The sequence below is a fragment of the Amaranthus tricolor genome, chromosome 2 (assembly GCF_026212465.1).
Source record: "Amaranthus tricolor cultivar Red isolate AtriRed21 chromosome 2, ASM2621246v1, whole genome shotgun sequence".
In the NCBI taxonomy this organism is placed as follows: domain Eukaryota; kingdom Viridiplantae; phylum Streptophyta; class Magnoliopsida; order Caryophyllales; family Amaranthaceae; genus Amaranthus; species Amaranthus tricolor.
This window is the reverse complement of record NC_080048.1, coordinates 30,519,725-30,533,162: the sequence shown is the minus strand read 5'-3', so window position 1 is coordinate 30,533,162 and position 13,438 is coordinate 30,519,725. Positions and strand designations below refer to the sequence as shown.

At 30.2% G+C, this 13,438-nt stretch overlaps 1 protein-coding gene across 1 annotated transcript; it reads right to left on the bottom strand.

The window, feature by feature from the left end:
• Positions 1–9,803: 9,803 nt before the first annotated feature.
• On the bottom strand, positions 9,804–10,754 carry LOC130805223 (glycine-rich protein 2-like). Its single transcript, XM_057669901.1, has one exon. It carries the CDS (start codon positions 10,694–10,696, stop codon positions 10,100–10,102), a length of 597 nt encoding a protein of 198 aa, XP_057525884.1. The 5' UTR covers positions 10,697–10,754; the 3' UTR covers positions 9,804–10,099.
• Positions 10,755–13,438: the final 2,684 nt, after the last annotated feature.

Here is a 13,438-nt window from a genome sequence, read left to right as displayed (position 1 = left end):
TAATATTCCACCCTCTAAAACTATACAAATAGGCAAACTTAGTCCTATATCCCTTTTGATTGTCACGGAGGTCGTGGACTATCTTTATTCCACGACGATGAGTAAAGGTCACCCATCCATAACCGTACGATTGAGAATTACACAGGCGTGCCCTAAAAATGTATCTAAAGGCGGTGAGTGTTGGAGGCACGGCCAAAACTTTACAAAGTATTAAAAACGCCACCAAACAATCCTACGCGTTAGGGTATAATTCCGGCACCAAAATGTTTAAAAGATCTACAACTTCCCTAAAAAAGGGATGAAGGGGAAATCTGAGCCCCAGCTCAAAGGAAGGAAGATATACAGCTATACAGTACTGTGGGGGAAACCTAACGGTGTCATAATTCCCCGGAGTGATTATGTTGTAATCATCTTTCAACCCCCACTTTAGCGAGATAGCATTCCGTTGTTTATCCAAGTCCCTCTTGGTTTGTAAATCAATGAAATAATTAAGGAGTCCACCGCCCGAAATATAAAACAGAGGAGGCACCTGCGCCGTGCTTTCTCTTCCAGACGACTCGGCTAATTCTTCGATCTTTTCCGTATCTACATATAATAACCCTTCTAGGTCAGGATTCTCGGCAAGTAATTTGGGAAGAAAGCAATGCTCATTTCCCAAGGAGTAGATTTCATCATCTCCGGTGTATATATAGGGGATACAGATGATTTATCCCCGGCCTTTATTGACTCATAATGAGGGGTGATTCTCACAGAACTGCTATCACCCGAATCACCTACCAACAATCTCTCCTTATCAAAGCGTTTACATACAACTAAAGAGGGGAAGTTCGTCGGGTTAGTAGGGTTGATGTCTATGTTAGCTATCGTCTCATTTGTAGCCGAGAAATCCATATTAACCACAGTCAGAATAAAGTAGCAGGCGAAACATGTAAAGAATAAAGAATAGTTTCATAAACAAATTCAAAGCCTTAAACTAACAAATTCAAGAACACGAAGAACAGTTCGAAGAAATTCAAAAATTTGAGGAAAATTCGAGTACCTTGTTTGAAGAAATTTGAAGAGCTGTCAGAAAATTTGAAGATCTGTTAGAAAACTTGAAGATCTTTCAGAAAAACCTTGAAGATCTTCGAAAATTTTTTCAGAATTTGAAGAATGGTTGATGATTTTCGGAGCGTATCTCCCTACTTTCTCTCAGTAAGATAAATATTAAAGAAATGAAGAAAATATTAATGGAAGTTAAATGAGAGGCAACAGTTCCAAAACCCCTATTTATTGCAAAAATAAATGCTTGAAAACCTCACTCAGCCCGGAACACCCTAAACGAGAAGTGGAACCTGAAATTAAACCGGGAAGTCGATAAGTCAGACCCCCAATGTGAGGGGGGATGTGGATAATTTTTCTAAGTATCCAGTCATTTGACGGTAACCGGGAAGCCGATAAGTCGACCCCCTAGGTGAGGGGGTTGTGAGGAATTTTTCTGAGTATCCATTCATTTGAAAGTACCCGGGGAGTCGACAAGTCGGACCCCCAAGGTGGGTAGAGATGTTGATAATTTCTTTAAGTTACCAGGCTTTCTCACGAAACCGTAGGGTCGAAAAGTCGGACCCCAATATAGGTCCTAAAAGTTAAGAACCTTGGGATAAATCTAAGTATGAGAGGATTGCTCATTTTATCGTCCGACTTATAGACAAGACGAATCTGTTGTCGCGTCACCCGTGCTAGCCGGGGAATACGTTGAGGTCACGTCATCCTCCTCAACGTTGCATCTTTTTACAAGCATTGATCTAAGTCGCGACCAACGATGCAAGCACCAACATGCCCAGTCCATAAAGACGACAAGTCGGGCCCCTTATATAAAGACGACAAGTCGGGCCCCTTATACTATTTAATCCTGAATTTATTTGCTAAGTACGGAAATGTTCACCACACATCCGCGGAATTGTTCCATTTTCCACGAATTGCCTGACAGCTGCAAAAAGTAGTTGGGGCTTCTGAATCGAATCTTTAAAATTTGCGGAAGATACCACAAAAAGCCGCGGTATGTATAGAACTTAGAGAATATTGGTTGTGTCCGCGGAGTCTATAAGTCAGACTCGATACATGACCAACTTTCTTACAATTTTTCAAAGTTATGAAAATTTTGCAATGAGTCCATGCAAGTATTATTTATTCCGCGGCAATGTTCTATATAGCTGAGTTCCCTTGTCTTGGTGTTGCCCTACAATTCTTATAAGGCATGAATCAGGATCATTGTGGAAGATGTCTATGTCATCGATAAGTCGGACTCCCAGGTGGCCCCTCAATAATTTTGTGAAATATTCTAAGTGTGGAAGAAGTTTCGAATCTTAGTTCGTCCACCTCATTAATAAGTCGGACCCCCTCTAACCTAAAACTTAGAGTAAAACATAATTTGTTCAAGTATGAGGAACAACCAAAACAAGTGAATGTCGCGGAACAAGAAAATCGCCCATGTTGGGGCTCATTAGTTTTAATTCTAATTGTTTGTATTATTGAAGACGCGAACCAATCGCATTCATTCCGCATCATGAAAAATACGGGGTTCGTCAAGATGAAAGAAGTTATTCTAAGTTATATGATAATTCCAAGCCGCGTCATCAACTACTCATGATTTTAGTTATTCGGACTCCAAGGTGTATGTGAGTCAACCAATTCATGTTCGCGGCATGTAATCCTCCTGAGAATCCGCGGCATATAATACGAAAACAAAGTAAAATAAAGAAATAAAATCATATCATTTTGTCCGTGAAGTAGACAAGTCGGACCCCCTTATGGCGAACAAATTCCTAAAATATTCTAAGTTATGGAAATTTCGTGGAAATTTCGTGGCACTGGAGTACTAGTGTAATCTGAGCTGGAAAATATCATAATATACGAAATCCACGTGAAATGTTATACAATGGCAAGGCTGTCTCAATTGGTTAGATTCTTGGTCGCGGGGTCGAACATCCGCATCTTCATTTTGCTGCTGGATAGCACAGCTGGTTGGGGCTACCTCACGGTATATTGCAAGTCGCAGTTCGATTCCCCTTGTTTGCTTTCCGCTTGGACTTGGTGTGTCTCACATGACTATTTTTGAAAATGTCGTAACTTTTTCGTTACAACTCTGAATTCGACGTGTGAACAGTCCATTCGAAGCTTACAAGCTCAATTTTCATAACCAGTTAAAGGGTCCGCCAAATTGTGGATATATTCATCTCCCTAAGCATTTGAGTGTCCTCCATAATCATGTTTCTTTCTTAACTCAGTTTTGATAGATAAGTATATTTCCGCATAAAGAAAGATGTTTCAGGTCGTTGGGGCTCTCTCCTCACATCATCCTTACTGCGTGGGGCTAAATGTTATGATAACATTTATTTATTCATTAATTTATTTATTTAATTATTAATATTATATTACTTTAATACCCTTTGACTTTTCGTTGACCTTGACTCTCGATCAAGGGGCTTTTCCTTGACTTTTCAACTGTCTTGCTTGGCTACCAAGCAAGTAACTTCCATGATCCTAAAGTAACTGCCCATCACTTACCATCATTCCTCATGATACCCATCATATCCTCCTTTCTACTGAAATAACTCCCCTCTAATTGTTATAAATAAAACCTACCAGCATTATTCTAGGGGGAGGGTACATGATTCTATAACCAAACTCTACGCAAATTGTTATTCACCTGTAAACCAAATACAAACATCCCACATCTCCATACATTACCTCGCATTCAAGTTAATAATATTCATTCGTTGATCTCATCACTGATCTGACTCGAGCGTTGGAGGGGTTTTCCGAGATATCACTCCCCGGGCAAGGTTAACATGTTGCGTTGCAGGAATTTAGGTCACTTTTAATCCGTTGATCGCTGATCTCAACGACGCTTGTACTCTAGGAGTTTCAAATGTCTTTTGCACTTCCTCGTTTCATTATCGAAACAATATATTTATTATCTAAAAGATTATATTTTTCTTAATTTATATGAACATTTTTTATGAAAACTTCATTAAAAAACGGATGGAGTACAAGTTTAAAAAAATAAAAAGTAAAAGATGCCATAATTTAATAGGGAGAGAGATTTATGCAAATCACTCTTAATGGTGAGTAAAAACGATTTCCTCACCGATCTCTCTCTACACTTTTTCTTTCTAAAATATCAAATTTTGTATTGAAATATTTATTAATCTAATTTATTTTATCAATGAAAATAAAAAATTTTCTCACTATTTTCTCCCTCTTACTTTTTTTACTCTTCCTTTTTTACTCTTTTAGTTTTTATTTAAAATTTATTTTAGATAAAGAGGACCTTGTAATTTGCGAAGAAGTTTGAAAATTTTCTACTCACTTAGAGTTTGTTTTGGAAACATTTGAATTTTTTAAAATTTTTTAGTGAAAATAAAAACCTCACAAAAAATTTTCAGTCAAACAAAATTTCCACACCAATGTTCTTACGAACCCTCAAACTCAAAATGACAAAAGCATAGAGTATTTTTGGATAGTAATGATGAAGAAGCAGAGTAGTTAAATAAGGAAATGCAGGAATATGAGTCGTACACTAAGCAGGTGAGGGATGGTTAAATGGAGTGGCATGCATTCTCAATGCGCATTACGCATTCATTCTTGCAGACTGCATTTGCTATGTCTTGTTACGTTTGACCAGTCTTTTCACTTCAATTTTGTCAGTATACACTTCTAATACTTCCTCCGTTCCATAATACTTGCTACATTTTTTATTTTTGGCAATTTCATATTACTTGCTACATTTCTGTTTTTAGTAATAAAAAAATCATTTAAAGTTCTATCTACCCCTATTTTTATCCTACTCTATACTCTATACTCTATAATAAAATATATGCTATACTCTATAAAGTAACCTAACAACCTATTTTTCCTTATTCTTTTTCAATTAACAATAATAAAATACTATACTCTATAAAGTAAACAATCAGCTACAGTGTAGGTCAATCACTTTTCTTAATTCCCGTGCCCATGCAAATGTAGCAACAATTATGGAACGGAGGAAGTATAGCAACTTCTTTCTCAATTTATTGCACCTTTACATATAAAAATTAAGAAAAATCAATTATAATCTATTTTTGACGGTTTTATCATTTTTTTAATGACAGATAAAGTAATGATGTGATAAATGATATTTCCCTAATTTACTACTAATGTCTTATTTATATTATACACTTTATTTGATGTACTTATTTAATTCTTAATATTTTTAATTGTACATAATTAAAAATTATAGAAAGTTGATAAGAATATTCTTTGCATTGAGACGAATCAAATAAAATTCCACTTGACTATGTTTTAACTTATAAATTAATAATAAAATATAAATTAAGAGTAAGAGATGAATAGTACCCAAAAAGCAAACGGGACACTAGTGTTGAATTGAAGGGAGTAATAAAAGTGGAGTTAAAGTAGGAAATTATTTTTATTAAGTTGTTCTTTTGTCAAAATGAAAATAGTGCAAGTATTATAAACAACAAAAAATTATAATACGTACAGGTATTATGAAATTAAAATAGTACATCTCATATTATAAAGGCATTACTATATTTTACTTATTCTTCAACGTTTAAATGAAAACACTTACCCATCATAATTTAAAATGATGCAAAATAAGTGAAAGTAGATAATACTTCTTCTATTCTTTTGAATTTTTATCATAAAACTCAAAAAACTTTTATTTATTAAATAATACTTATTCAATTCACATCAATATTCTCATTTGAATTTACACTTTATCTAATGTATTAATTCAATCCTAAAAGTCATTAATTATGCATAATTTAAAATTGTAAAAAATTAATATTAATAAAATCTACATTAAAACGAATTATACAATATCTCACTTGACTATATTTTAACATTTACATTCATAATAAAGTACTTCCTCCTTCTCAAGTTATTAGTTTCTTTTTACTTTTGACGATGTTCACTAATCACTTTTAACGTGTATTTTATTCTTAATTTATAAGTTAGGAGTATAACATAAGGGGTTTTTAGCAAAAATAGCTTACTAAGCAATTTTAGCTTATTTTGATACCTATAGAAGATTGGGTGATCAAACCATCTAATGCTAGTGTTTGGTAAATTAGTTAGTTGAAACAACTTATTGTTATAAATAATTGTTTTTGAACAAGCTACTTATAGTAGTAGGTTGAAAATCAGCTGATCAAACTAGTAAATAACATCAACAAGTGAAATCAACCAATGTAATCAGCTACTAGCTACTAAATATCAGCTATTTGCCAAACACCACATAGTCAAGTGGGATCTTGTTATATTTGTTTAAATGCACAGATAATTAATATTAACATTTTACAATTTTTAATTATACACAATTATAGATATTAATGATAAAATTATTATATTGACAAATGTGCCAAGTCAAAGGGCACAATTAAGGTGAGTAAAAAGCAAAAATTCCTAATTAATAACCGTGATTGCAAATCACCACAAAAAGATAAAAAAATAATATTAAAATAAAACAAAATTAAAAAAGATAAATTAAAACAACAAAATTCTCATCCTATCACATCCTACTATATAAGAGTGATTTATTAACCTAACTGAAGTTTCTCTATCTAAAAAGGAGTGATATCAAGAGTTATTGATAATAATGTCAAATAATTAAATGAGACAAATACAAAAAAACAACAATGCCATTAAAATATCAATAAAAAAGGCAAGTATCGAGTATATAGAATTAAAAGCTAGGGGTATAAAAATTGAAAGCAGATGGATTACATATTTACATTTACACCTAATTATTATATACTAGTATATGAACTCGTATAATGTACAGAATAAATATTATATTATTGTGATTAAATTTATTGAATATATCATTATCATCTTCATATTCAATATCCCGTTCAAAAATTTATTGAATTTATGACTTTTTTACACCAAAATAAATAATTGATTTTTTAAAATTATTTATTGAATTCATTACTTTTTCATTCAATAGAACATATTAAATTTTATTAGGTAGGTATATAAAATTACTAAAATAAATCATATAAAAACTTTGACTAATTTAGCTATAATATTTATAAAAATAGGATTTCAAATTAGGTAATTTTGTCGTATAATCAATTATCATCTACTAAAATAATTGTATTTGTCAAAGCTCTTAAATAATGATATTTGTTATTTTCTAATATTTTTATTAATATATATGATATGCTAATACGTAAAAGTAAATCACTTGTTCTTTAGAATTTCCAATGAGATTTTTTAATTACTTAGAAATCATTTTATTTGTTAAATTTCTAAAATATATACTTTTGTTTGATTGACATTAAATTTTGAACTTAGGGATACTTTCATTAGTAATTAAATTTTTTACATTTTGTGTGAATTTATAATTTCAAAAGAATTTTCACTTATAATGTTTTTCAAAAAAAATATCAACCAAAAAATTTTACAAAGGAAAATGCAAGTTTTAGAAAATAGAACCTTTTTTAAATTACTAGGTATGCTAAGAAAATGAATGGGCTAGGTTAGATTTGATCTCAAAATCTTATCTGAAAAAGACGCTATTTGCTCCAATTGAGACAAGATTCGATTCTCAAACATAAGTTTCTTTAACCCTCTTTATTTTGGATATTATTTTCCAATATATTTTTAAAAGATATGTTTTGTCATATTTGTACAATAAATAGTTGAAATTTTTTAATTAAAAATAATCATAACTATTGTCGATTATCTCAAAATCTGGTCAAACATTTTTAATTTAAAATAAAAAAAGTATTTTTCCCTTTTGAAAAAAAAATGTTAGTAATTTTGTACCCAAGTCTATTTTAACAAAATCCTATAATAATTGGGATTATTTTGAGTTCTTTGATAAAAAAGTTAATTTTTAACTTATATACATAGTGAAATAAATTTTTTTTAATAAATTTTCCTAAATAGTGAAAAATATTATTCCAAAATTATAATCATTTTCCACTGTTGTTTTACAATAAATTTTTTAAACAAATTTTCCAGTAATTTTTACAATATAAACTAAAACATTGTTTTCAATTTTGCATTTGCTTCCTTTTCACCGTGTCTCCCTCACTCTTTAATTGTTTTTCACTCATTAATTGTTTTTCATTCTTAATTAATAAGGTGAAACACACTGAAATGAGAATTTATTTAATTCATTTTGATGTTAATTTTATAAAAATTAATAATTTTTAATTTTTAATTAAACACAATTTGAGATATTTTACTATTGAATTTATGTATATTGACACACTTTTAAAAACCAAATAAAATAATAATAGTAAATAGTAGAAGGAAGTATTCTACATCACAAAGTTTAGTGTTTTTCACTCATTAATTGTTTTTCATTCTTAATTAATAAGGTGAAACACACTAAATGAGAATTTATTTGATTCATTTTGATATTAATTTTATTAAAATTAATAATTTTTAATTTTTAATTAAACACAATTTGAGATATTTTAATATTGAATTTATGTATATTGACACACTTTTAAAAACCAAATAAAACAATAATAGTAAATAGTAGAAGGAAGTATTCTACATCACGAAGTTTAGAGTTACGAAATACTCCCTCTATCTCATTGAATTTGCAACATTTTTCATTTTGGTTCGTTATATTTAATTTGTGTCATTTCTATTTTTGGATGATGACCCATCACTTTTTTTTAATCTCAACTATACATTTTAACTCTTTTTTAATTTTATATACACAATTCATTATCTCTCATCACTTATTACCACTTTCTTAAAATTTTAATCACTTTCTCTTTAATGGAAATCAAAGAGGACAGATGAGTAATCATTTTTACAAATAACAATGGACATTTACCACCCCTTTAGTTATTAGTCACTATTACTATTCCCTCCGTCTTTTTTTTTTCTTCTCCTTATTTACTTTTGAAATTTAAAGCCTAAATATTTCTATATACTCATAATTAAAAATTATATAAAATACATAATAAAAAAGTATACATCAAAACGAATCTAACGAAAATTTATATAAATATATTTGATCTTTTATCTTTTAAATATTTCTGAAAAATATTAATCAAACATTTCTTTCTTAAGCTAAAATATTTAAAATAGAAAGAACATGAGTCAACGGAGGAAGGATTACTAAATAATGAAAATGATTTCTCTGTTTATTCCATAAAAATTTATTCCACTTTCCTTTTAAGACCCATAATTGCTAATGACTAATAACAATGAATTCCTTTAAATTAACATCAAATTGAAAAGAAAGTGGAGTGTTTTAAAAAATAAATAGACAACATGAGAATGAAATTAAAATATAATTATTATATTATATTATTACAAATAATTAGAAGGCTTGATGTAAAAAATTTTTGATGTAAAAAATTTTGTAGTTTGTAGGATTTGAATTTCACACATTTTGTATTAAAACTTTGCCTTTTCTAGAGACACTCTAGACTAATTGAGCTACACAGTTTCTGTATACCTTTTAAGACTTGATATTGTTATTAACCGATGAATAATATTCCAAAAATACTTGGGATAATAATATTAAATTGTTTTTAAAAATATTAATTGTAATTGAGTTTGAGTTCTGGATAAGCATTCCAAATAATACCAAACAAAAAGAATGTTTTGATTCATTTTCCATTTTAAAGAAAAAATAATGAAATTTAATATTAGGAATATTTAAGATAGCTAGATTAGTAAACAAAAAATAATGAAATTTAATATTAGGAATATTTAAGATAGCTAGATTAGTAAACAAAAAATAATGAAATTTAATTTTAGAACAAATATATCAGAAAGTAATATTTAAGATAGCAAATATTGGAAGTGTATTCATGCATATTCGTATTGACATTTTAATTAAAGATCATGAAAGAAAAAATATCTTCCACGATCTCTAATATACAGTCTTACAATACAAAAAACTTACATTAACTACACTACCCTTCCATTTCATTAATCTTCATCATAAACCCTAAAATCAACGACAAACAACATTAATAATCACCATAGCCGAAAATATTACTAACATGACAATTAAGAGAGAACTTCAACACCCAAAATATTCTCCAAAATAGATCATATAATGATTTTTGATTAATCAACGACCATTAGTACAATCCCTAGCAAAGTGACCTTCACCGCCACATTGGTAGCACCCACCACCACCGCCGCCGATTCCTCCGCCGTACCTACTTCCACCGCCTCCACCACCACCTTTTGGACATTCTCTTGCCATATGGCCACCCTCACCACAACTGTAACAATTGCCGCCTCCACCTCCACCACCATATCCACTACCACCGCCACCGCCGTTCCATCCTCCACTATTACTACCGCTGCTCCATCCTCCTCCACCACCTCCATATCCACCACCTCCAGATCTTCTTCCTCCACCATTATAACCATCTCCGCCGCCTCCATAGCCTCCACCATCTCCACCACCGCCAGAACGCCGAGTTGATCCTTGAATAGGACCTTCATTTGGACCTGTCACATCAACGGCCTTTTTACGACCATCATCACCAGTAGCCACTTCATATTCCACTTCTTCGCCATCGCCAAGGCTACGGAAACCTTCAGTTCGGATAGATGACTGATGAACAAACAAATCATCACTGCCATCAGAAGGAGAAATGAATCCGAACCCTTTAGTATCATTAAACCATTTTACTGACCCTTTCAATCTCTCCCCCATTGCTTTTTTTATGTTTTCCCTCTCTAAAACAAACTTTTTCTCCTGCTAGAGATACTTTTTGAGTGAGAAACGTGGACGAGATGGGTATATTTTATATTGGGAAAATGGTGAGACTCTTCTTTTCTGTTTGCCACGTAGCTTTTGGGGTATTTATTATTATTTATTTCAATCAAAATTAAAAATGGGTCGTTTTCTAGGCTAGTGGAAAGGACATACACTTAAGAAAGTGTTGAGATTGAAGAAATTAACGGTTGGGGAAAGCGGATGAAAGGAGGATGATTAATTGTTAACCGTTGGATTATGGGTCTATCTTTAAAAGTAGAGAGAATTTTAAAGCAGTAGAGGAGTTAAAATTTGAAATGGTGCATAGATTAGGGAAGTCCATCAAAAATCAATTTTTTATTATATATACTCTTAGTTTTTTTAATGTTTTTTCGCTTAGAATTAGAATATTTCACTAGACAAATATAAAAGACTTTAAGATATATTTTCTTTGTTTTTTAATATTTTTTCAGTTTGGAATAACTTATTTTAGATAGAGAAATTAGATTAAAATTTTTAAGACATATATATATATATATATATATATATATATATATATATATATATATATATATATATATATATATAATATTTACATGAAATCTCGTTCTATTTGTCTTAATGTATACATTTTTACTATATATTTTTTATAATTTTTATGATGCACATTTAAAAATATTAAGACTCAAAATTTAATTTGAAAAATATGCAAAAAATGTAAACGAGAAGTACAAAAAGAATGGATATAGTCTTATTTTGTTTTTATTAGTTCTTCCCATTGATTTTTTGTGTAGATTGAAATGCAAACTTAAAAGTCAATTAATTTTATTTGTAAGTTTTAAAAATTTTTTAAAAATTAATATTTAAAAATATATATTGAGACAAATCTATCAAGATTCCACATGAATATGTTTTTTCATATAGATTGATGAGAAATTATAATCAGTGTTTGACACTAAAATTCGTAAATTCTATTTGAAAAGAATATATAAAAACAGAGGGAATAGTATGAAGTAAAGAAGATAAAATATTTCCATGTAAGATTTCGTTAGATTCGTCTTCATGTATATTTTTAAAAATTTTTTATTATACATACTTAGAGATATTCAGGTTCAAAATTTGCTTTAAAAACTGCACAAAAAATAAATAAGGAAAACAAAAAAAACGGAGGGGTAGTATCAATTTATTAGCTGCTTGTAACCTAAAAAATTAGTTTTTTGAAATAAAAATAATAATAAATTGATGGAAGAAAATCATAATAAAAGGAGATGAAAATTTTATGCTATGAACCATTAAAACTGATCAATTAATTTAAATAATTAACACAAGTCTTTTAATTTCAAGCTTAGAAATTATTGTTGTTGCTTAATTAGACATAGAAAAAATATTTTTGTAAATAAAAAGGAAATAAATATATTTCTATCTAGGGAAAAAAACATTTATTGAGAAAACATAAAATTTTCTAGAAAAAGGAAATAAATAATTTTAAAAATTGACAAACAATTTGGTGCATTGAATTGTGGTACAGAATGTATCGATAATGGAAAATACATATACATAATAGGATTTAATAAGATGGAAGTTTTGTGATTTTAATTTTAATTAATTTATTTTATTATTATTTACTTGTTTTATTTTTTTTTTGATGATTTATTATTGGATAAATGAACCTTTAAAGATTAGTAACTCCTCTTGGTTACCATCGAACCTTTAATTGTGTGTCATTAATCCATAATCTATGAAGGTTTAAGATTGAATTGACAATTTGTCATTGCTTTGGGTAGTACAATATATAGTGTACAATAGCCATGATTTAAGGCTAAAATAAAGCTAATATATAGCTAATATATAATTTACAATATTTGACTTGCTACACTTAGCTTATAATATAAAATAACAATCAGAATAAAATCTTAACTTTTAGAAAGATATGATAGTGAGAATAATACACAGGATATGTTTGATATATTTACTTAATATTCCCCCGCAAGATGGACGGTCTATGTATTAGTCCAATTTTGGAAAGAAGATGGTGAAAACGAGGTCGTAGAAGGGGTTTGGTGAGAGCATCGACAAGTTGATCGTCTCCTGAAATGTGAGTAACACAAAGAGTGCCTTTTTGAACTTTCTCACGAATATAGTGAAAATCAATTGCTAAGTGCTTCATTCTTGAGTGGAAGACTGGATTAGCGAAGTAGTGAGTAGCACTTAAGTTATCACAGAAGATAGTAGGAGTGATAGTGGAAGCATAACCTAACTCGGACATAAGAGATATCAACCAATCAAGTTCGGTAGTAGTCGAAGCAACACCTCTGAATTCGTCTTCAGTAGAGGAGTGAGCTAATGTTTTCTGTCGTTTTGAACTCCAAGCAATGGGATTAGAGCCTAAGTAAACAATGTAGCCAGTTGTGCTGCGAAAGTTATCCTTATCACCGGCCCAATCAACATCAACAAATGCATGAAGTTGAAGGGGTGATTGTTTGCGTAAAAGAATACCTTTCCGTAAAGAGCCATGTAGATAACGAAGCAAGCGTTTTAAAGCTTGCTAATATAGGTCTGTAGGAGCATGCATAAATTGAGAGAGTTTGTTTACTGTGAAGGCAAAATCTGGTCGATTGAGAGATAAGTATTGAAGGGCTCCTACAATAGCCCTGTAGGAGGTGGGGTTGGGGAAGGGTGTACCATGGTTTAGAAGTAATG

Bases quoted from the DNA above. Each gene is read 5' to 3' on its own strand.
- LOC130805223 (XM_057669901.1), bottom strand. From the start codon at position 10,696: ATGGGGGAGAGATTGAAAGGGTCAGTAAAATGGTTTAATGATACTAAA.